This window comes from Phaseolus vulgaris, chromosome 9, assembly GCF_051622355.1.
Source record: "Phaseolus vulgaris cultivar YP4 chromosome 9, ASM5162235v1, whole genome shotgun sequence".
Lineage (NCBI taxonomy): Eukaryota > Viridiplantae > Streptophyta > Magnoliopsida > Fabales > Fabaceae > Phaseolus > Phaseolus vulgaris.
This window is the reverse complement of record NC_143506.1, coordinates 22,871,828-22,893,731: the sequence shown is the minus strand read 5'-3', so window position 1 is coordinate 22,893,731 and position 21,904 is coordinate 22,871,828. Positions and strand designations below refer to the sequence as shown.

The 21,904-nt window shown below is 28.0% G+C and overlaps 1 protein-coding gene across 5 annotated transcripts; it reads right to left on the bottom strand.

Annotated features, from left to right (window-relative positions):
• Window positions 1–3,894: 3,894 nt before the first annotated feature.
• LOC137820349 (UDP-rhamnose/UDP-galactose transporter 6) lies at window positions 3,895–9,664 on the bottom strand. 5 transcript variants are annotated; one of them, XM_068624391.1, is made up of 8 exons: window positions 9,368–9,548; window positions 9,194–9,253; window positions 8,745–8,783; window positions 8,311–8,536; window positions 7,084–7,268; window positions 6,789–6,989; window positions 6,253–6,414; window positions 3,895–4,495 (listed from the first exon to the last, which is right to left on the bottom strand). In XM_068624391.1, the coding sequence occupies exons 4-8, from the start codon at window positions 8,438–8,440 to the stop codon at window positions 4,172–4,174; spliced, it is 1,002 nt and encodes a 333-aa protein (XP_068480492.1). In that variant the 5' UTR covers window positions 8,441–8,536; window positions 8,745–8,783; window positions 9,194–9,253; window positions 9,368–9,548; the 3' UTR covers window positions 3,895–4,171. The 5 variants fall into 5 exon arrangements, 4 of the variants coding, with proteins under 4 accessions (XP_068480492.1, XP_068480491.1, XP_068480493.1 ...); XM_068624390.1 differs by lacking the exon at window positions 8,745–8,783 and having other exon boundaries at window positions 9,368–9,663; XM_068624392.1 differs by lacking the exon at window positions 9,194–9,253 and having other exon boundaries at window positions 9,368–9,661.
• Between the last annotated feature and the right edge of the window lie 12,240 nt (window positions 9,665–21,904).

Below are 21,904 nucleotides of genomic sequence, written 5' to 3'. Positions count from 1 at the left end.
AATCTAGTTTTATATCGCTTCTTCCATTCTTATAAGAAAGTAATAAACATACTAATTAATTCAATTGATTTTGTTAAACTCTTAAAATAATGTTACTAATTAATGTACTAAATTTTTCCTCGTAACTTTTAAAATTCTCTTTAGATATATATTGATAAAAATGGATATGTTTATACATACTTATAATTTATAACAATATATAAAAGAGGATTTATTTTTTTACACGTTTTCAAATTTTATCTTTTATAATATTAAAATATAACAAATTTAAAAATTATTTATTTTAAATTAAAATTTAGAGAAATGCAAATTTTAAAAAAAATTGAATTTCTTACAATTTCACCCTTTAAATAACTATTTTTCTAATTCAAAATAATTATTCTCAATTAAAAAACAACATACACAATAAAAAAATTACATACAACAATATTCAAAAATTATTTTCTATAATAATTTTTGTTCCTACTAGGAAGATGAAACCTAAAGAACTATTGAAGTCTTCTTCTCCTTCCTTCGGTCGAGCAGGTGACTGGGTGATGATGAGATTCTTCTCGTCCTCCTGCTTCTCCCTCGACACTCGGTCTCGGGTGAACACCGGATGGTGGGGATACCTGCGAAGGCACTTCGACGCTCAAGTCAGTAAAGCGGGTGATCAGCTCTCAGATAGGTGAACAGTAATAAATGACATACCTTATTCCTTGGGATGCGTGCTATTTATATTATTCTAATGGGCCTACCTTGTTGGCCCCGTTTATCGAGGTGGACACCGCTTAGGGTTGCATTACCTAATTCTTAATGATGGATTAACTTCACTGATCTTGGTTTGAGCGTTAACTGTGATAGGGGTCGGTCATCGGCCAAGTCGTCATGGTATGGGTTGGCCAACGACCAAGTTCGTGTGGTCTCGGTCATCTCGGCCAAGTCTTCTAAGGTCTCGGCCAAGAAGTCGTCGGCCTCGTCGTTAGGCCATATCTCTCAGGTTTGACTGGGTCTTGGTCAGGTTGGCCATGTTTCGGGCAGCCAGGTGGGTCTCGAGCAGGAAGACCAGGAGTCGGCCTCGCCCATACCGGTACAATTTTCAATAATTCACTACAAGAAAATCATGAAATAAAAATCAATTTTAGAGAACAAAAATAATTAGTTGTTATAGTGACTAAATTATAAACCATTTTAGAAACTAAAAAAAAACTTTTGATTCCTAAATTAATTTCTATTATTCCTAAATTGGTATCTAATTTACTACCAAGGTTTTTGCTACAAATTTAGAAACTAAATAAATGGCAGTTAAAATCTTGGTACCTAATTAGATACCAATTTAGAAACTATTTAACAATAATAGAAACTAATTTAGAAATCAAAATTATTTTGTAGTCTCTAAAATAATTTCTAATTTAGTTAGCAACTAATTATTTTTGGTATCTAAAATTTGTTTCTATTTGATGATTTTCTTGTAGTGATTTTTTTATAGTTTAATAATATATTTTTATTTCAATAGTTATTATAATAACAGTAATTTTTTTTCAAAAAAAAAGGGTGTAATTATTCATTTTAAAAAGAGAATTTATTTGACTATTTAATAAACTAAATAATTGAATAATTATTTTTATTTTAAAATAATTAAATAATTTATCTTTTTATAAATAACTGTTACATATATATAATAACTTTTACCTTTTAATATATATAATTTATCCTTTAAAAAAATACTCTAAATGAATGTTTTTTTATGTATATAATAAAATTTATAAATTTACATAATCTATTAATTCAAAAAAATGATAATCATTATAAACATACAATATAATATTTTTAATAAAAAGAACAGAAAAAATTTAAAAACAATTTAAAAAATACAGACACAATCGCTGTCAGGTCTGTGTTTTCGTTAATATTTAATGAAGACAAAAAGAAAATTGATACAAATTATTAAATATCTTATAGAACCATAAAAAAATTTAGACTATGATTCCAAGGAATATAAGTTTGTTCTACTTTATTATATATATATATAAATAATCAAAACAGTTAGGAACATGGTACATCGGAAAAAAGACGCTTCTCTTTGGATATTGACATCGTAGGAAGAAGATAGTGATAGTGGGAATTCTCATTCAGTCGGCAGTATCTCAACAACAAACATAATAAGATCAGAAAGCATAGGCTTTCTCATTGGTGATCTCATTCTGCAACTATAACGAATTCACCCATTTGATTCCTCCATATTGTCCTCAGCACCCAACAAATCTCTCCATCGTTTAGTTTAACATCTTTGATAATAAAGAATACTCTACAAAAGTCAATATACCCATATTCCGAGAACTGGTATTGTTTTCTTTTGTTTCTGAAAAATGTGCATGAGTAAACTGGTTCAAAACTCTTCAGAAAAAAATATGTTAAAAGATCGTGTAAAACATTTTTTAAAAATCAAGTTTTTATTTTAAATATTTCCTAAAAGTTAAGTCTTTTTTAACTATTATATTAGTACAAATTATTCTTACTCAAAAGCATCTCCTGAATTAAAATTAGTTTATTAAAATAAAGGTTACCAATAAAAAAGTGAAGTCTTTCGAAAATACATTTTGATCAAGAAAAAATCATGATTGCAAGGGAAAACATTGAAGTACTGTATTAGGAAGTAGAAAAAGAAAAATCACCGAAAATGTATCTTAAAATTAGCCAAACCTCAAATTTATCCTGTAAAAGTAATTATGAAGCAAAGAAGCATTTAACGGTCTAAAATTTATTCTCCAAAATAAAAAGAATGCACAGTGGAGTTATCAGAAACTAGCAAGTTAGTAGCACGCCGAGCAATTTACATTGAAAATTTACGTGGAAATGAATAGTAGAGAAGGGGAAAAACCCAAATATTTTAGCGTTGGACAGAGCCAGGTGCTGACCTGCTACTACAGAAGTGCTGGTACGTGACGCCATAAATGTCAAGTTTTAACCTAATTTTTACTGTTTTGCATGAATGCATCATTCCCCATGTCTCAGAAAATCAGGCTTTTATTACAGGTCCTGCTTTCCCATTGTCTCAAAAGTGCTGTGTAAAATATGCAGATCTAGCTGTTATTGGGACCATGGCAAGTGAATCCTACAAAAACCTTCCAGAAAGCAACTTCAATTATTCAGGATTAGGTTACTGGGAAGCCCACCTAACATAACGTTAGGCATTTACTATGCTCTTTTATTTAGCTCTGCCAATCCCTGGTACAACTTACTTCAACCTTTCTTGTTTTTTTCCTACAGACAAATGAGTGCCTAATACAGTTCCACCTATAACAGATATAAATTTTACTTCAACTGTAGAGAATACTAAACATAATAATAGCAGGCCTTATTCATATTTTCTGAACCAAATTCCTCCTACTTAAACCTAATTGGATACCAAGGTATTATTGGCCTTACAAGGTAAATAACTCTCACTAATAATCCACTGATTGACCCTCCATTTATTATGCATGCACATTGCCCGAGTGGTCAAGGCAATATATACTTTTTATTTCCTGTTTATTCCTTATATGTCGGTTTCTTTGTTGAGTGTTTGCTTCCTTGTTGCTTGTTTTAGCACAACAATCCATTTCAAAAGGAAATTGATACTTGTTTATTTACGAAAGGTTCTATTGATTCTAAGGTGGAGCCGAAGTAAATCACACAAGGATTATAGATCATCTACCAACACACATTCCTATATTTGAACCCGACACATTCCTTTGAACCCCTATAACGTATAACATGTTTGTGTTACCATGGTAAAACAGCCAAAAGTACTATTGTAGAGTATTAGGTACAGAGAACATCATTCTTCAAAAGTATGTTCGACATATAAGGAATGCAATCCAAACACGCTAGTAGTTGTCATGAGCAGAAGGTTAACAACGGAACCGTTCCAAATGGCAAAAATGGAATTAAACTTTACTATAAAAGTAACAGTAACATTATCTGTAATTAAAAAATGGAACATACCGTAGATTTCCCCTCTTTTAACAACGCTGTTTCCTCCCATTTCCCTCCCAAACAATTCATTAACACAAGCAAGGATATGACTATGATCTATAAATAATTGGGAATTCACTCCAGGTATAAAGAAAATTAATCCAGCTCGCCTAATAGACACCTGATTTTCCATACAGTTAACCAAAAGTTGCAACACTTTCTCTCTAGTGAATTTCTATACCTTCGGATCTGGTTCAGAGGACACAGGTAGTGAACTATAATCTTGTGTTTTGGGAAGGGAAAAACTACGACGCTCTTTCCCCCCTGGCTTAGAAGAAGCATTGCCATACCAGACCATTCCTGCTATTGCAACGATCATACCCAGAACAACATGTAGATTGAGACCCTCTTTTCCAAACAAAATGAATCCCAGGATTAGGACCAGAATAGTCTTCATGTGACCAAGGACTTGGAATGTTACAGCCGTGAACCTACCAATGCAGATGAACTGACTGAGGTTTGTCCCTACTGCAATGGTGCAAGACAGAATGATGAACAGCTGCAGACATCACGAGCAGCTCAGTTTAATAATAGAGTTCCAGGAGTCACAGTATTCATTATTTTCTTGAGTAAAGGTACTACACTGCACAGTATTTATAAAGTTGACATAAAGTGTATACATATTTGGATTCTCCCCTTTGCTTACGAAAATGCCCATGTCATTTTCCAGAGAAAGACAAACAAAACGTGCACAGTCCATACACAGGAAACAGTTGGTCCCTCCACAGAATAAATGTTTCTTAAAAAAATGACAGTATTTTCCTAAGGTAAAGGGGTAAGATCCAAATCCTTTAGAAAAGAAAATGACAGCTACAACATTTGGTTCTAAGGGAGACCAAGGATGGGCACCCTCCCACATTCTCTGCATACCGACCAATGGTCAAGAATACACCGCTTTTATTTATGAATAAAAAGAGCTATATGCATGCTGCTGCTAACCAGTATAGTGAGAGAAGCAAATTTACATGGATGTAGTGAGTTTTTCATGCATATATGCCACCAGTAGTATAGAGATAAAAGCAAAATTTACATGGACGTTAGAAAGTTGTTCATGCCTTTTACATGTACTGTATGAATAGACACGCTACCAACTATATTTAGCATTAGTCTCAAGCAACAACATAGATCAAGGAAATTATTGGAGAAGTATTACTGGCAAACCAGGATGGACGAAATAAAAATCTCCAATACAAAATTAGGGAACTGGTCAACTGAAACACGATTGTATAAATCTAATAAAAATCTTCAACATTCAACAAAACCTCAGAAAAAGTAATGATTCAGAAAGATAGTTTTTCCTTCAGACGTACATGATAAACAAATATGATGGATCTTTCTAAATGAAAATTCCTCGTAACAAGTTAATATTTTAAACTAGATTGGTCACATTATGAACACAAAGAACCAAACATTCAATTTCTAAATGAATTTAAAGGATCAGTTAACCCAAGCAAGCAGTACTAGTTTGCACCAAATACAGAAACAATCAAGTGCCACTTTTCAGGAATATTATTTCTTTTCTAGTCTAAACATTTTGAAAGAGAAAATTAGATATGAACATGCATTTGATTTTAAAAGACGCTATTTGTTGTAAGGTTATAAAGTTAACTAAATATCAGCTACAGGGAGTAATAAAAAGGGCACAATGAACACATTTGTTAAAAAAGAAACTCCAGCTCTTCAAAAGAGACTAAGAAGGTCATTTCCCTCTAAAAAAATAACGTGCATTTGGGGAAGTTATCTTGATTGTTATGACACTTTGAACTTCAAAAGCTATTTATTGACTCTAAACAGCAAATCTGGAATTTTGAAAAATTCTTTAAGGAGCCATCCAGAACTTCTAGCTGCAAGCAACACTTAAAGGACTTATAAATTGAATATGGGACAGTTTAAAATAAGGATGAATTAGTTAAGATTAAGACTAGGCTTACTCTCAGTCAACCTAAGGATGCTTTCTCAATGTCACTATGCAACCTGACACTGAATTTGGGCAGCAGAATTTGGCACTCAGTTCTATGATAAGCAATAAGTAGTATATTAACTTATATAACAAATAGGAAATCCATCTAGAAGAAATACACAGCAATCAGGAACGGTCCTTACAGTTAAGAGTAATTTTAAACTTCTCACCAGAAAAAATAAGGCAGCCTAAACCTGATACAGAAATAAATTTCACAAGTATCCACTTCTCTCCCTAATCACAGCAAGAGATTTAAAAGAGAGAAAAAAACTAGAAAAGAAATAGAGAAAACTTACAGTGGATGTCAACCCATATCCATAGGCATCAACTCGTTTGCCTGTCAACCAATAGTCCAGAAAGGGGCCTACTAGCAGTAAACTTCCTGCCTGTGCTGGTGCTGTGTGGCCCAACAAGTTAAATGACCCAATAGAATACTTCCTCTGAAGATAATGCACATACTGTAGAAAAAATTATTGTTAAATATAATCCCAAGAAGACTGAGTCATGAAACCAACAAAAGCAAGAATACTTAGAAGTGTTGAAAACTAAAGCTAGTTATTGAAGTCTGCTCTAGATGCACCTGAGAATACTGCTTGTGATAAAATTGCAGAAAAAACACAGAAAAATAATAGCAGGCTTCCCAATTTTTTAATTTTAAGTTCTATAACAAAGATATTGATTGTTAAATAACTGAATGTTGCCAACAAGTATCATGTACCAGAAAGTGAACATTTACCAATGCAAAACAGCCTTTATGACATGGAATTCAATTTGATTGGTTTGTATCTCCCAACTAAAGATTCAGGATTCTATGTTAGTGTATGTTACTTACATACTGTTGCAGGGCTGTGCTCCAAACTGCTATTAAAGCAGCAATAAAACCCTTTGCATTGACGCTGACATCGGTGACTGTACAGACAGCAACACCAAGCAAAACCAAAACAATACTAAGCTTTGTGTCCCTTGAATATCGTACATTGTCCAAGACAACCTCCAGAAAACAGGATACTGGAATCATGCTTAGCTTAGCAATCTGACAATTTTATTTCAAGGAAGAATTATTATAAATATAGCTTTATTATAAAGAGAGTTCAAAATGTTATCTTTGCTCTAAGTGTAAATGTTACCTGATAGAAACCAACTGAATTCCACATTAAACTCACATTCATCCCAACGATGGAGAAATTTGCAAATAATACAAATTTGATTATATCAGATAATGGAAGATGAGAGGTCTGAATATATCCCAGCGATTTAAGAATCAGCGTCAACAAAGTTGTCGTGGCAAAATGCAGACCAGTTAAAGTAGTAGCTGCATAGTAGCATTATATAATACAGAAGGTCAGGATTCAGGAGAGGTCTAGAAGTTCAGAAACGATCATTTTGTAGCCTTACAAGTTACATAAAAAGAAACCATAAACCAAATTATTCTTTGGTTGACCAGTAATAGAAGAGATTTTAAATCTATCATCCAATGCTTTTCTCAGTACGTTTATGTTATTTTAGTTGAGATATACAAATAGTAATACTGTTGTTATTGATCTAAACCCATGCAAATTGAAAGGTTGTTCTAAAAATACTTTCATAGTGGAAACTTTGAATGCCTATCTTGAACATCACAATTAAGTTTTTTACGAGAAGTTTTTTTGTGTGCAGATTTTGCTCATATTTTTGGATTTCACATCACTGAAAAAATGTTTGCAATCTGTACCACCTCAGCTTGTTATCTGAATGCATACCTTTAGCTCAGATTTCCTTTCTATCAGTTTTACCGAACAACATAGCATTGGTTACAGTATCTGTGATGCTAATTTATTCCCTATTCAACTACCACCTCGACATAACGGATGCCTCTTCAAATCATAGGAAATTTTATATCGAACGTCATCAATAAAAAGGTAGACACAATAAAAACATATTAACTTAAAGTATTAGCATTAAGAGAATGAAATTAAAGTCAGGAGTAAACAAGACAAAGTCCCTACATTATAGCTTTTCACAAACCACAAAGTAAATGCCCATCCTATAGGATCTTTTCTAGTTCACTTCCACGCTACATCAAATTTCCAGTCTATTAGGTCATTTTGTAGTTATTACAATTGAACCACATACTCAATGACCTAATTCAAGATGCTATTGTAGTGAAATCTGAATGATGCAACAGATAATATCAAAAAGCTTACTCCTTCTTTACACCTTCAAATACATACATGTGTGACACCAAAACAGAATGCACAAGATAGTTAGTTTATAGATACAACGGATAGAAAAAGAAGTGTGGCATCTTTTAAATCAAAGGCATGCAAAACAGAGATTCAGGAGAGGGAATGGGAAAAGTAAATGCAAGGTCATACCAAAACTGAAACCATATGTAGCCATCAGGGCCTTATTCACGAGGATTATTCCCACAGACGTGACCACATTGAACAACCATGATGCTGCATCAAGAGAAGCCTTCCTATCACCCTTGCTTACAGAAGACATGTTGAACTAGAGCTTCCAATACACAAACTGAATTTCTTACAGCTCTGCCTTCATGCAATAAGATGAATCACTAGTTTCAGAATCGCACAGCTTTATCTGCACAGAAAAATAAATCATGAGAAGAAGCGCATTCCTAATTTCCAATAAATAGAGTAAAATTCTCATTCTGCTCTACATTTCACAGCGAGGAAAACGAAACAAAATGCAATCTACCATAACCAAGTAAACAGTAGAAGTTTATAATAGTATAAAAGGAGACTTAAAACAAGGGAAATCAACAAGAAATATAAAAATCTTATTTCACCCTTCATTGATATCTACGTCCAGAGAGTTGACATGACATCTGCAGCAATATAGACATAGATACGGTTATATATAAAGTTAAAAACAACTAATTCTGATATTCTTATGAGAAGCTCTTGTTTTATTGGTCAAGACATCGCAAAAAATGGTCAAACAAAAAATTCAAAGAAACATGCGAACAGGGACAATGAATATTGAAGTTGACGAAATGCACAATTACACAGTGACCTACAATTAACTACAACCGTAATCCTAAATCCTCAAAGACACGATTCAGCCTATAGAAAACAATACCATGCTAAATCAAACCAGAACAGCACAATCTCATCAGATCCATTACTATTTTCAACAATATACAGGAATTCAAAGCAGATTGGAGCTCCAAGAAAACAAATATCACGAAATTCCAAAAGTCTCAAAGCAGAAGAAACAACAGAAGCAAAAAGCAACCTCAAACAGAATCCCGAACGCGGATCCGCGATCCCTAATTAGAGACTGCGGCAGTAAGAACTAAGGAACAGAAGAATACCCTAGAGTTAGGAATCTTAAAAGAACGAAAGAAAGAAAATAAGAAAAGAAAAAAGCTTGGTGATATATATTGGTTGAAGGTGTTAAACGACGCACCGTTGAGATGAAGGCGAGAACGTGGTACGTGGTGGTTGTGCTTGGTTCTTTCCTTTCCGTGTTGAGTTTTAAAATGGAAAATTGGTGCGCGGTGTGGTGTGGTGCGTGGCTGGGCTGGTTTAGTAACGTCCAGATTCAGTATCGAGGAAAGGTGAGTTGCGGGGAAAGCAGCAACGACCGCAAAGTAAACGGTATGTCATCGCTAATTAATCCTACTGGTCAACTTCACTCGCATAATTCTCCTTCAATCACCACCATTTTTTTCTCTTTTTTTACTGCGTTTCCTTAATTAACACTTCTTCATGGGATTTATCACATCATTTTATAGTTATTCCAATTGAACCACATCTCCAATCACCTAATTCAAGATGCTATAGTAGTACAATCTCAATTGGATAAATTTAATTACTTGAAAGACTTAATTTACATAATTACAATTTAGAAGGCTAAAATCATACATTTACAGTTTTAGTAGTTTAATAATTGGCACGACTATAATGTCAGAGGCTAAAATCGAATGATTACAATATTTCAAAAATATAAATACAGTTCAATAAAAAATAGAAACTCACAATAAATAGACTTATCCCATATTCTAGGAACAAATATTTAAGCCTGTTTTTTTACCATTTATTATGAGTTTATCAGTGTTGTTTTATTTCAGTTTGGTATGAAAATTTTGCCGTCTTTTCAATTGGTGTGAGCATCATCGTGAAACTTATTTCTTGAGGTTATTTTTCCCAGTCCCACTACTTTGGTTGTTCCCGTGTGTCTAGAATTCTGTTAAGAAATCTTAATTTGTATTTGTATTTAATTGGGTTTTATCGTTTTTTATTTCTTATATCTTTAATATTTGAATGTACACTGAATTTTCAAATTCCTTGTGATTTTGTTATGTTTACATTCTAAATTAAGTGTCCTTACATTGTATAAACATTGCAAGTATTTAAAAAGTACAAAATAAACAATTTAGTTGCTATGGTTGGTGAGTTTTGTGAAGTTATACATGTTATTGAGGAAACTCAAAATATGAGACTTACTAATGTCTGACTTGAATATAATTATATCTTGGTTTGTGCCGTGTTTACTGCTATGACTAATGTTTCGTAATCGAGAAAATACTTGTCTTAATTACTGTGAGAAAATCAGGTTTAGGATTACTCATATTTTTCGTGAAGGGAATGAACGTACTAATAAGTTGGTTAATTTATGATTTATTTATAGAGAATAATTTCATTGGTATAATAGGCTTTCATCTAGTATGTTCTTAGAATTCTTCATGAATTGGTATAGTCTAACTATGTATTGTTTTTGTCAACATATGAGTTTTGGTGTAATCCTCCCTATTTTTGTATTTTCTTTCTTTTTTCTTTTTTAATAATATTTTTTTATGTGATAACAGATTATTGTTATTACTTGATATGTCAGTGTAGCTGAGATGTCAAATTGTACAGTGATATTTAACCTAAAAGCTTTTATAAAAAAAAAAATACATGATACCTAATTTGCTTCTTATAAACTAGTAAGTTAGAAAGTAGATTTTTTAATAATCATAATATTTATCATCACTACTAGTAAGACCTTCAATCTCCGAGAAAGTAAAAAAAAACAAAATAACGAGTATTCTTTAATTTTTTATAATTTTGTTCAATAATATCTGAGAATGTAAAAAAATAAAATAATGAGTAGTCTTTATTTTTTTATAATGTTCTTCAACAAGAGTTCAGTATAGAAGAGTGGTTGACTATTGATATACCTAAAATATGGTTAATTTAAGTTAGTTTCTTGTATTTCACTAACATTCTTTTTCTATTATTTATCACTTAAGAGACATAAACCTCAATTGAAATGAAAACTATTAACTAGATATAAATCTCAATTGTCATAACTAGCAAATACCACACTAAAGACCTTTATAAAAAACTATTTAATCCTAGATAAGACAAGAACATCATGAAACTAACAAGAAGAATTAATCTCGTCTTAAAAAATAGGTATTATAGGTAATGATTAAAAGAATAACATCATTAAGATAAAGTTGGTTAAAATCCTATATTTATAATTATCTATTATGAATATAGTTATCCTAACCCATTTTTGGTACATCATATATAAAGTGGATGTACCACTTAACATTCATTCTTATGCTTTTGAAATAATTATAAATATGGAAGTATATTGATCCTCGTTATGGTGAGAACTATTATGAGATCCCTCACCAAAGTATTTGAGTATATCAAGATTAAGGACAATTCTTTAATTTATAGAATTGACTCTCCTCGAATATGCTTAATCAATTATTAGAAAACAAATTTCTAAATAGTCTTTAAAGTAGAATAAAAAGGACAATTTATGAGTTTGAAGAAAAAATTGTTTCTACCAACTCCAAAGAATAAATGTTGCTCAAATGTCAAGACATCTCGTCCATAGGTTCAAATCCTATAATCATTTTATCAAATGTTTAGTGTTCTATACAATAAACTTATGATTGAATTTCACACTTAACGTTCGATCTTTAATTATTATGACTAGATTTCACATTTACCTTTATGAACCAACTACTCAGATTAAGAGTGTTACAACTTTAACTTTATTTTGTCAGCTAGTTTTGCAAACTAAGAATGTTGTAGCTTTAACTTTATTTTATCAGCCAGTAGTGTAACCTAAGACGGTTGTATCTTTAATATTATTTCCTCGTCGACCAATTGTGTTAACTAAGACCATTGTAATTTTGAAATTATTTTCTCATTAACCAATTGTGCTAACTAAGATTGTTGTAGCTTTAACATTTTTCTTATCGGCTTGTGGTGCAAACTAAAATTGTTATAACTTTAACATTATTTTCTCGTTAGTTAGTTTTGCTAATTGAGACCGTTGTAGTTTTAACATAATTTCCTTTTCGATCAGATGAGCAAATTAAGATTATTCTAACTTTAACATCATTTCTTTATCAACCAATTGTATTTACTAAGACCGTTATAACTTTAACATTATTTGATTGTTGACTAGTTACGTAAATTAAGACCATTGTAACTTTAACATTATCTCCCGTTGACCAGTTGTGCTAACTAAGAATGTTGTAGTTTTAACATTATTTTCTCATGAGTTAGTTTTCAAAATTAAAATCATTCTAGCTTAAACATTATTTTCTCATTGACTAGTTGTGCTAACTAAGATCGTTGTAGCTTTAACATTGCTTCCTCATCAATTGTTCCAAATGAAACCATTGTAGATCTAACGTTATTTTCTTATGGTCCAACTGTGCAAACTAAGATCATTGTAAATTTTAAATTTTTAAAATAAAAAAAAAAGAAAAATTTATTAAATATGATAATCCTCAAAAATATGAATTAGTGATGATGTCAAAGTGATTCGATCTATGGTGACAATAATTGAGATTTAAAGATAAAAAAAAAAGTATTTTTGAACTTGACTAGCAAGTTTGTGCCTTTCTCTTGATATAATGTCATCAAGAAAAGGTGTGGTGCGAGACTCACTTCTTGAGGAACTATGAACTTCAAAATACTTCACTGAAATGTTTTTAAGTATATCAAAATCAAAAATATTTTTTAATTTATAAAATTGATTGTCCTTATAAATATTTAACCTATTACTTAAAAAAACATACTCTTAAACAACCCCTTAACAACCCTCCAAGCATAAAACTAAAATAAAATAATAATAATTTTAAAATTATAAGAAAAAGTATTAATACGAAAGTCAAAATAAATAAAGTTGGCATGAAAACTTATCTATAAACCAAAACCTAATGTTTACTCAACGCTAATAAAACACTTAAAATAAAATAGATATTATAATTTAAATTACATAGAGCTTATAAGCACGATGTTTAAAAGTTAAATATGATTAGAGAATACAGCATACTTTTATTTTTCTAAGTCATCCAAAAAAAAAACTACATCTATCAGATAACCTTCTTCCTCCTAAAATTTACATATTTAAACTGAAAGGCACATGCACAACCTTGATTGAAGGATCTAATGGCAGAAATATATCGTTTCGACGCAAAGGGTTTATGGATGCTTAGTTTTGAACAGCTTCAAAATCTACTATTTTTTTTTAATAACTTTAAATCACCTTCTAGATCTATTCACACGCTTTTCGTTAAATTCGTAACTTGTTCTACCAAACGTCTATTTTATAATGTTATTTCAAATTGACTTGGAAACATCAAAATCGCAGAAGAATAATTTAACGTGTATATTAGACATATAAGACAATGTCCATTCCTCTCTTTTTCTCTCCTCTGTTTCAATATCTTTGCACACAGATAGATAATGGTAAAAAAAAATAAAAATACACAGACAGAAAGAAATTAATTTTATATAATTCTAAAATATTATAAAATTCAATAAACTTATCATAAGCTTAATTTTTAATTAAAAGAAAATATATAATTTCTTTACACTTTAAATACATGCTGTAGAGTAATCATTGTAATCGGACGCAAATCACTAAATTAAGATTATGTTAAATTTAATTTATGATTAAGTTAAATTTAACACGATTGAAATTAACTTGTTTATACGGATTAAATTGAATAATAGAATTTAGTATAGATGATCTAAAACTTAATTTGAGACTCATTATAATTGTATTATAAATAAATTATTTTATGTTTTTTTCTCACATCTTGAATTAATTTTGACAAATTTATTATATCTTAATTTTTTTGATTTATTTGAAGTATTAAATTATTATTTTTTAAATCATGTTATTTTTAATTATGTAAATATTTAAAAATTATATTTTTTAACAAATTTTTTCAAAATATTGATTTAATTTACCAAATCTAATCCAATTTATTCGCTTGAGTTGTGTCATACTGAGTTTAACATAAAAAAGTACATAAATTTAACTCAACTTAAACTTAAATTATTTATTTTTTAGTAGGTTTTACCAAATTCTATTCAATCTAATCTGCACAAATCCTCAATATGACTTTAAGTTACTCTTAATGAAATTGTTTCTTTTTAATATCCTTAAAAACAGAGGCATGGTTCTCTGAATTCTCCAGTCAAAGCTTTTCCGAATGTGGGCCAAAAATTAGGCAGGGAGTGGGACAGACTGACTATAAGACAAGTCCAATGTTGGCCCAATATGTAACTGGTCCCTACCTCTCTAGCTCAATATAGCCTGCTAGAAGTAACAGACTTTAAAAAAAAGTAGTAATCAAATAAATTATTTAAAGTAATCATTTTGGTAATTTTAATTTTAAAAAATAAATATTTAATAGTACCTTATAATTTAAAACATGAGATATTTTATCCTTATAAAGTGAGTTGGAATAAAAAATATATATAATTACCCTTTTATCTCACATTAAGAGTCAATGTCAATTTGATCTAGTGGTTTTTCTAAAATATCTATTTTGTCCTAAGTTTTTAAAAAATGTATGTAATTTGGTCATTTATGTTAAACTGACATAAACAAAGTTAAGAAGTGATGATGTGGCACATAGAGTAACATTATTATAATGTATACGTGTAATCTAGTTTGTTGCAAATTCTCCATCATCTGCGATCTAGGATTTTCAACAATTATGGACATTGAGCCTTAGAAAGTGTTTGACTTTGTTAGAGTGCGGGTGACCTTCGAGAAGAAACGGGTTATAGAGCTTTAGAAGAAGGAGTTTTACAAGCTTATCTAGATTTTCTTCATCCTTCTCACTCTCCTCTTCCTCAAGTCTTCATGCCTCCAATGTTGTCACTGTGGATCCACGATGCTCCTCATCATCCATCTTATCTTCTACGTCTTCGTCATGTATACCCTTTGTTGCATCAACGAATTAAAGTATTAACGTTGTTGCCACAATGTAGGTTTTGTATGATTTAAATGATGAAATTGGTTTGTTTCCTCCTAAGAGTTGGTTCTGAAATCAAATACATTCTTATTTCAATCTCTCGTTATTCCTTATACACAAGTAATTATTCTTCTTCTTTTTCATCATTTTTTCCAAGGACAACCAATTTAGACCACTTTGAAGAACTCCAACATAACAAACTTAGCATAAAAAGCAAAAAGGTTCATTTTTTCTTCCATTTCGCCATTGGTTACCAAAAGCTATCCCTAAACTAACAAAAAAAAAATGATTTATTTTCTTTCCACATGGTCAATTAACTATCATGCAATTTCAGAATCAGTTGTAGTGAATCCAACACAACAAAACAAACAATCAATAAAAAAATTTAAAAGTTCACAAAAAGCTTCCCTGGTTGTGTTTCGAGGAAACATGAATAAAGCTTGTACTTTTTTATTTATTTATTTGCACTAGTCTGTGAAATTATTTTAGTGTCTATTAGAAAATTGAGAATTTTCTTATTTTCTACATTATTGGGTATTCCTAATTGGAAATGCATTGCAACTTTTGAAATTATTGGGCTCTAAGTAAGCACAACAACTGTTTACATCAATGTCAAGAGTAGAGGACTCTTTGCATATCACTAACATGGTCGTTTACACGTGGAGAAGAAGGATTAATGTAGATTACATGTGGAGACACATGTTTATAAATGTGTCAACTTTGTATGTCACGTCAACATCACTTAACATCCTTTATGTGAATTTAACAGAAGTGACAAAATTGCATAAATTTAAAAAAGTTTAGGACGAAATTGATTTTTTTAAAAACTATTAGACTAAATGAACCATTGACCCTTAATGTAGGGACCATAAATGATAATTATACCTAAAAAAATAAGTAAGATGAATTAAATAAGTTTATTATAACTCAATAGAAAATATCCTATCTTCGTTCATTTCTTTTAAATTTAATTACATATTTAATATAAATGTTAATTGAGTTACATTACTCATAATCTAACTCATCTCAATCTCATCCAATTATATTAAGTTGAGTTTCATTTATGATTGGAAAACTCAAACTAACTCACTCTAACCCAAACCAACTCACTTTTATATGATTTAGGTGAATAATTTAATATGATCAATGACTTGAGACTCACTCTTATACTTGTGTTATGAATAATTTGTATTATTTTTATTTTGATATCTTGAATTAGTTTGGACAAACCTCTTACGCCTGAACTTATTAAGTTACTTGAAACCTGAATTAATACTTGTAAATATGATATTATTTTTAATTAGGTTGATACTTGAAAATTATAAATTTTAACAATTTTTTTTTTCAACATCTTGACCTAACCTAATCCAATCCATTCACTCAAGTGTGGATTTAGTTGAACTTAGTATAATATAGAAGGATGGAAATTTAACTCAACTTAACCTGATATTGTTTACTAACCCAAAAAAACACTCTTAGTAGTTTTTTTTGTATCGGCAACAAAAATATAAATATAGAATAAAATAGAATATTACAGGTATTCAAACCCTTTTACACTATTGTCCAACATGCATTTGTGTACAATACTGCACATTAAAGCAAACAAAAATTATTTCATCAATATTGTAATACAAAATATCTATACGTGCTTTACATTTGAGTGCTAATGCATCTCATTTCATCAATAAACAATACAACCAAAACATTTATCAATTTGTCCATAAATAAAAACATCATTCATAAAAGGTCCCAACAAAAATATAAATATAAAATAGAATAGAACACTAGGGTGTTCAAACTTGTCCAACGTGCATTTGTGTACAATATTGCACATTAAAGCAAATAAAAAAATATTTCATCAATATTGTAATACAAAATACCTATAAGCGTTTTATATTTTGAGTGCTAATGCATCTCATTTCATCAATAAACAATACAACCAAAACATTTATCAATTTTTCCATAAATAAAAACATCATTTACAAAAGGTTCCAACAAAAATATAAATATAGAATATAATAGAACACTAAGGGTGTTCAAACCCTTTTACACTATTGTCCAACGTACATTTGTGTACAATGTTGTACATTAAAATAAAAAAAATCATCAATATTGTAATACAAATTACCTATGACGTGCTTTACATTTGAGTGCTAATGCATCTCATTTCATCAATAAATAATACAACCAAATTTGTTCATAAATAAAAACATACTTCACAAAGGGTCCCGACAAGCATGCATCTCAGTATTGTAATATTTCATTTGTTCCTTAGAGAATTGTTACTGGTTTATAGTCTTTTATGCTATGAAGATTATGTAACAAGATCTGCATCATACTCAATAGAAATTGATAGGTACAACCGTGGAGGAAGAACAACTTCAAAAAATCTGAAAAAGCATAGTTGCAACTTAATAGAAAAAAGAATAATAACTCTCCTAACTTGAAAAAAAATAGGCTGGTAAGTTTGATAGGATTAACTCTTTAGTTTTTATTAAAGTGAATTTATTTTCCATTTTTTATAAGATGACATACGCATAATTTAGAAATGATTAAATTGGTAAATATGAAATTTATCCCATCTATTAGCTTTATTTGTCCAAAAATATAGTATTGAACTTTTCAAGTTTGAATTTGAAAGATGATAGTCAACCCATAAAAATAAGGATAATATGTTAGGATATACCTTTTATTATACAAATTATTCAAAGAATAAATATTATTTTTTACCTTTTTTTCTTTCTTTCTCTTCACATCTTTTCTTAGTTTTTGTTTTGTGATTACCTCCTCCATAAAAATAAGGATAATATGTTAGGATATACCTTTTATTATACAAATTATTCAAAGAATAAATATTATTTTTTACCTTTTTTTTTTAAATACTCTAAGTTACTAAGCCCCAAATAATGTTTCCAGTGACCCGGGAAAGCATTGACCACTAGACCAGACAAGTTCTTTGGTCATATTATCATTTTTATTATACTTATACATATTAATATAATTTATACATGTTAATATAATTTATACATATTAATATAATTTATACATATTAATATAATTTATACATATAATATAATTTATACATATTAATATAATTTATACATATAATATAATTTATACATATTAATATAATTTATACATATTAATATAATTTATACATATAATATAATTTATACATATTAATATAATTTATACATATTAATATAATTATTATTAATAATAATAATAAAATAAATTATATTTATATTATTATTATTATTAATATTATTCATATTATTAATATTTATTAATGTTATAATTAATATTATTATTAACATTATATTCATATTATTAATATTATTATTAATATTTATTAATATTATTATTAATATTTATTAATATTATTATTAATATTTATTAATGTTATAATTAATATTATTATTAACATTATATTCATATTATTAATATTTATTAATGTTATAATTAATATTATTATTAACATTATATTCATATTATTAATATTTATTAATATTATTATTAACATTATTATTAATATTAATATTATTAATATTATTATTATTAGTATTAATATTCATATTATTATTAATATTTATTAATATTATTATTAATATTATTATTAATATTATTATTAATATTATTATTATTAGTATTAATATTCATATTATTATTAATATTTATTAATATTATTAGTATTAATATTCATATTATTAATATTATATTCATATTATCAATATTATATTCATATTATTAATATTAATTTTGATATAAATATACATTTAGATATTTATTGTGTGTGTATAGTAGTTTTATTTGACTTGAGTAATATTACTTTTATCCGGATATAGATAGATAGAGAGAAAAAGGAAGAAATTATATAATATTAATATAACTTTAATACTATAAATACATATATATATATTAATTAATATATTTATTTATTTAATCATTAATTTTTTAAAACTCATGGTTAAATTTAAATTTACTTTCATATTATATATATATTAATATAAAATTATTTGATATCTTATTTTCAAATATAGGTTATTATAGGTAGTTGTGAAGTTTTTGTTAGATGGCTATATAGGTGCTTGTATCTTACACTTCTTTTTTGATTTGAGATTCTTGTATAAGGATTGAAATATCCTTAAAATGTTTTGTTTAATTTTTTTTATTCTTTGTCGATAAAAAAAATCTTATTTTCAAATATTTACTTACATAGATTAAAATTGATATAATGTATAATTTTTAAAATATTTTTAATTATAAATTATTTAATCACTTTGTCATTATGATTTATATATTAGTAGAAAGAGTTATTTAGTAACAACTTTTTACATAGATTTATGGAATAATTAATATAGTTTAAACTATAATGATATGCTAACTAGTAATCTGTATTAGAGATTTAATTAATAGTTAATGTAAAAATCATCATTTTATGTTAAAAGATAATATTGTTTGTTGACAATATTCTTTATTATATATAACACGTAAAACCAACTACCTATAATGAACTTAATTAAGTCAATATGATCGTAAAATAATAATTAATATGATAGTTGATTTTAATGTAATAGGTAATATGATGACTATGAGTATGACATATATTAAATTTGATTCATACTAATAGATAATATAATAAATTATGTTTAGATTCAAGTAGATTATAGATAAATTAAATGTGATTCATATGTTAATATTGTTAGTATTATTATTATTATTAGTATTATTAATATTTTTAGTATTATTAATATTGTTAGTATTATTAATATTGTTAATATTGTTAGTATTATTAATATTGTTAGTATTATTAATATTGTTAGTATTATTAATATTGTTAATATTGTTAGTATTATTAATATTGTTAGTATTATTAATATTGTTAATATTGTTAGTATTATTAATATTGTTAGTATTATTAATATTATTAATATTGTTAGTATTATTAATAATAATAAGTATAATAAAAATCATAATAAAACTAAAGAATTTGCTTAGTGTAGTGGTTAAATTTTACTTGGTTGCTGAAAGATTGTTGAAGGAACCTTACATACGGATTTTGATCCGTATGTAATAATCTGTATGTAATTCGCGTTTTTCTTGTAGTGAGTTGATACTTAAACTTGCAAGTTCTAGTAGTGTATTAATTTTTGTTATTACATTGGTGACAAATTTTAATAAAAACAATTGAAATGTATTTAAGCTGAAATAGGATATTGACTTTTTTTCCACTTTTTCACTTTTGAAAAAAAATGCCCAAAAACTAAAAACTAAAATTTAGCAGGTAAACATAATTATATAGATTAAAATTAGGTACAGTTTTTTTTAGTAAAAAAATGTGTTATGTGAAGATAGACACAGTAAAAAAGCCTGGGTTTAACAAGAATGAAATTGATACTTAGATTTTTTTTTTATATTAGCACTCTCAATAATAAAAACATACACTTCACATCTTAATATTTTATTTATTTTTTATTTTATTTTTTAATTTAAAAATATTATTATTATTATAAACAGTATCAAATCAAATGTATATTATTTTCTATTTATAGTGTCAATAAATTTTTTAATTAAATAATCAACCCTATGCTGATCGTGTTTTATTTTGTGCATGTTATAATGTTTATATATATATATATATATAAGAAAAAAGCATGGCCAGCTAAGAGTTGAATTGGCATGCAGTGCAAAACCAGTGTTAGCATAGGTGGATTTGTTTGGTGGCAGCTCAAATGGATACATTGGAGAAGTTATTATTGCTTATTCAAAAAGTGGAGAACTGGATATTGTAGATGCAAAAAGACGGTGAAAAGACAAAAGAAAAAAGACAAATTTCTCTGGAACCTTTGGTATATTAAGGGTATATAGCTCTGTAACCTTTTTGTTGCTGAGTTTCTTTCACTTTTCACTTTTAAATATGCATTTGATCATTTCAATTTTAGTAATTGTTTGCTTTAACAATTTGGAAGGAAAAATGGAAACTATTGAGACTTTATTTATTTATCTCCTGTTAATCTTCTATTATTAAGAGTATAATAATATAGTATTGTTGGATAAAAAATTATTTTAAATTAAAAAACATAAATCATAGTCTTTCAAAACTAAATTTTATATCAAGTTGAATTTTATTTAAACAGAGCTAATATTGATTGAGCTAGATGGTAATTATTAATTTTAATATTCGATTGTATATCTTTGTCATTATAGAAGAAAAAAAAAGATTTTTTTTATAAATTAAAATGGGTGATGATACTCAAGCACCTCATTTCTTACTAAATACCCACCAATGGTATGACACTTTTATTTTAAAATATAAAATAATTTGAAATGAATAGACTAAAAAATAAATATTTATTTTTTATTAAGTGTTAGAAGACTGTAGGAAAATTTAAAGGTGTATATGTAAAATTTTCCAATTAAAATTAGTTATATGGATTAAAGTTAAGTTCATGGTAAGGTGAACATGATATTAAAACCGAATTTGGAAGTGTTTTTCGAATTGTCGAATCCGTAACACATTTTAAATATACTTGAAAGAACATTTTGGATTTGGGTTTACCTTCTAAATTTTACAATGTGGAATACATATTATAGTAAGGAGTTGTTACGGATTGTATAATCCAAAATATATTTCGAAATCTAGGAATACCTTCCAAATTTTGTAATCCAGAATATGTTTTTTTTTAAAGAAAACAAATATTTTAGATTGTAAA

Bases quoted from the DNA above. Each gene is read 5' to 3' on its own strand.
- LOC137820349 (XM_068624389.1), bottom strand. From the start codon at position 8,440: ATGTCTTCTGTAAGCAAGGGTGATAGGAAGGCTTCTCTTGATGCAGCA. The intron at 6,990-7,083 runs GTAACATTTACA...TAAAATTGTCAG, and splicing joins ATTCAGTTGGTTTCTATCAG to ATTGCTAAGCTAAGCATGAT. The intron at 4,496-6,252 runs GTAAGTTTTCTC...TGATGTCTGCAG, and splicing joins GATATGGGTTGACATCCACT to CTGTTCATCATTCTGTCTTG.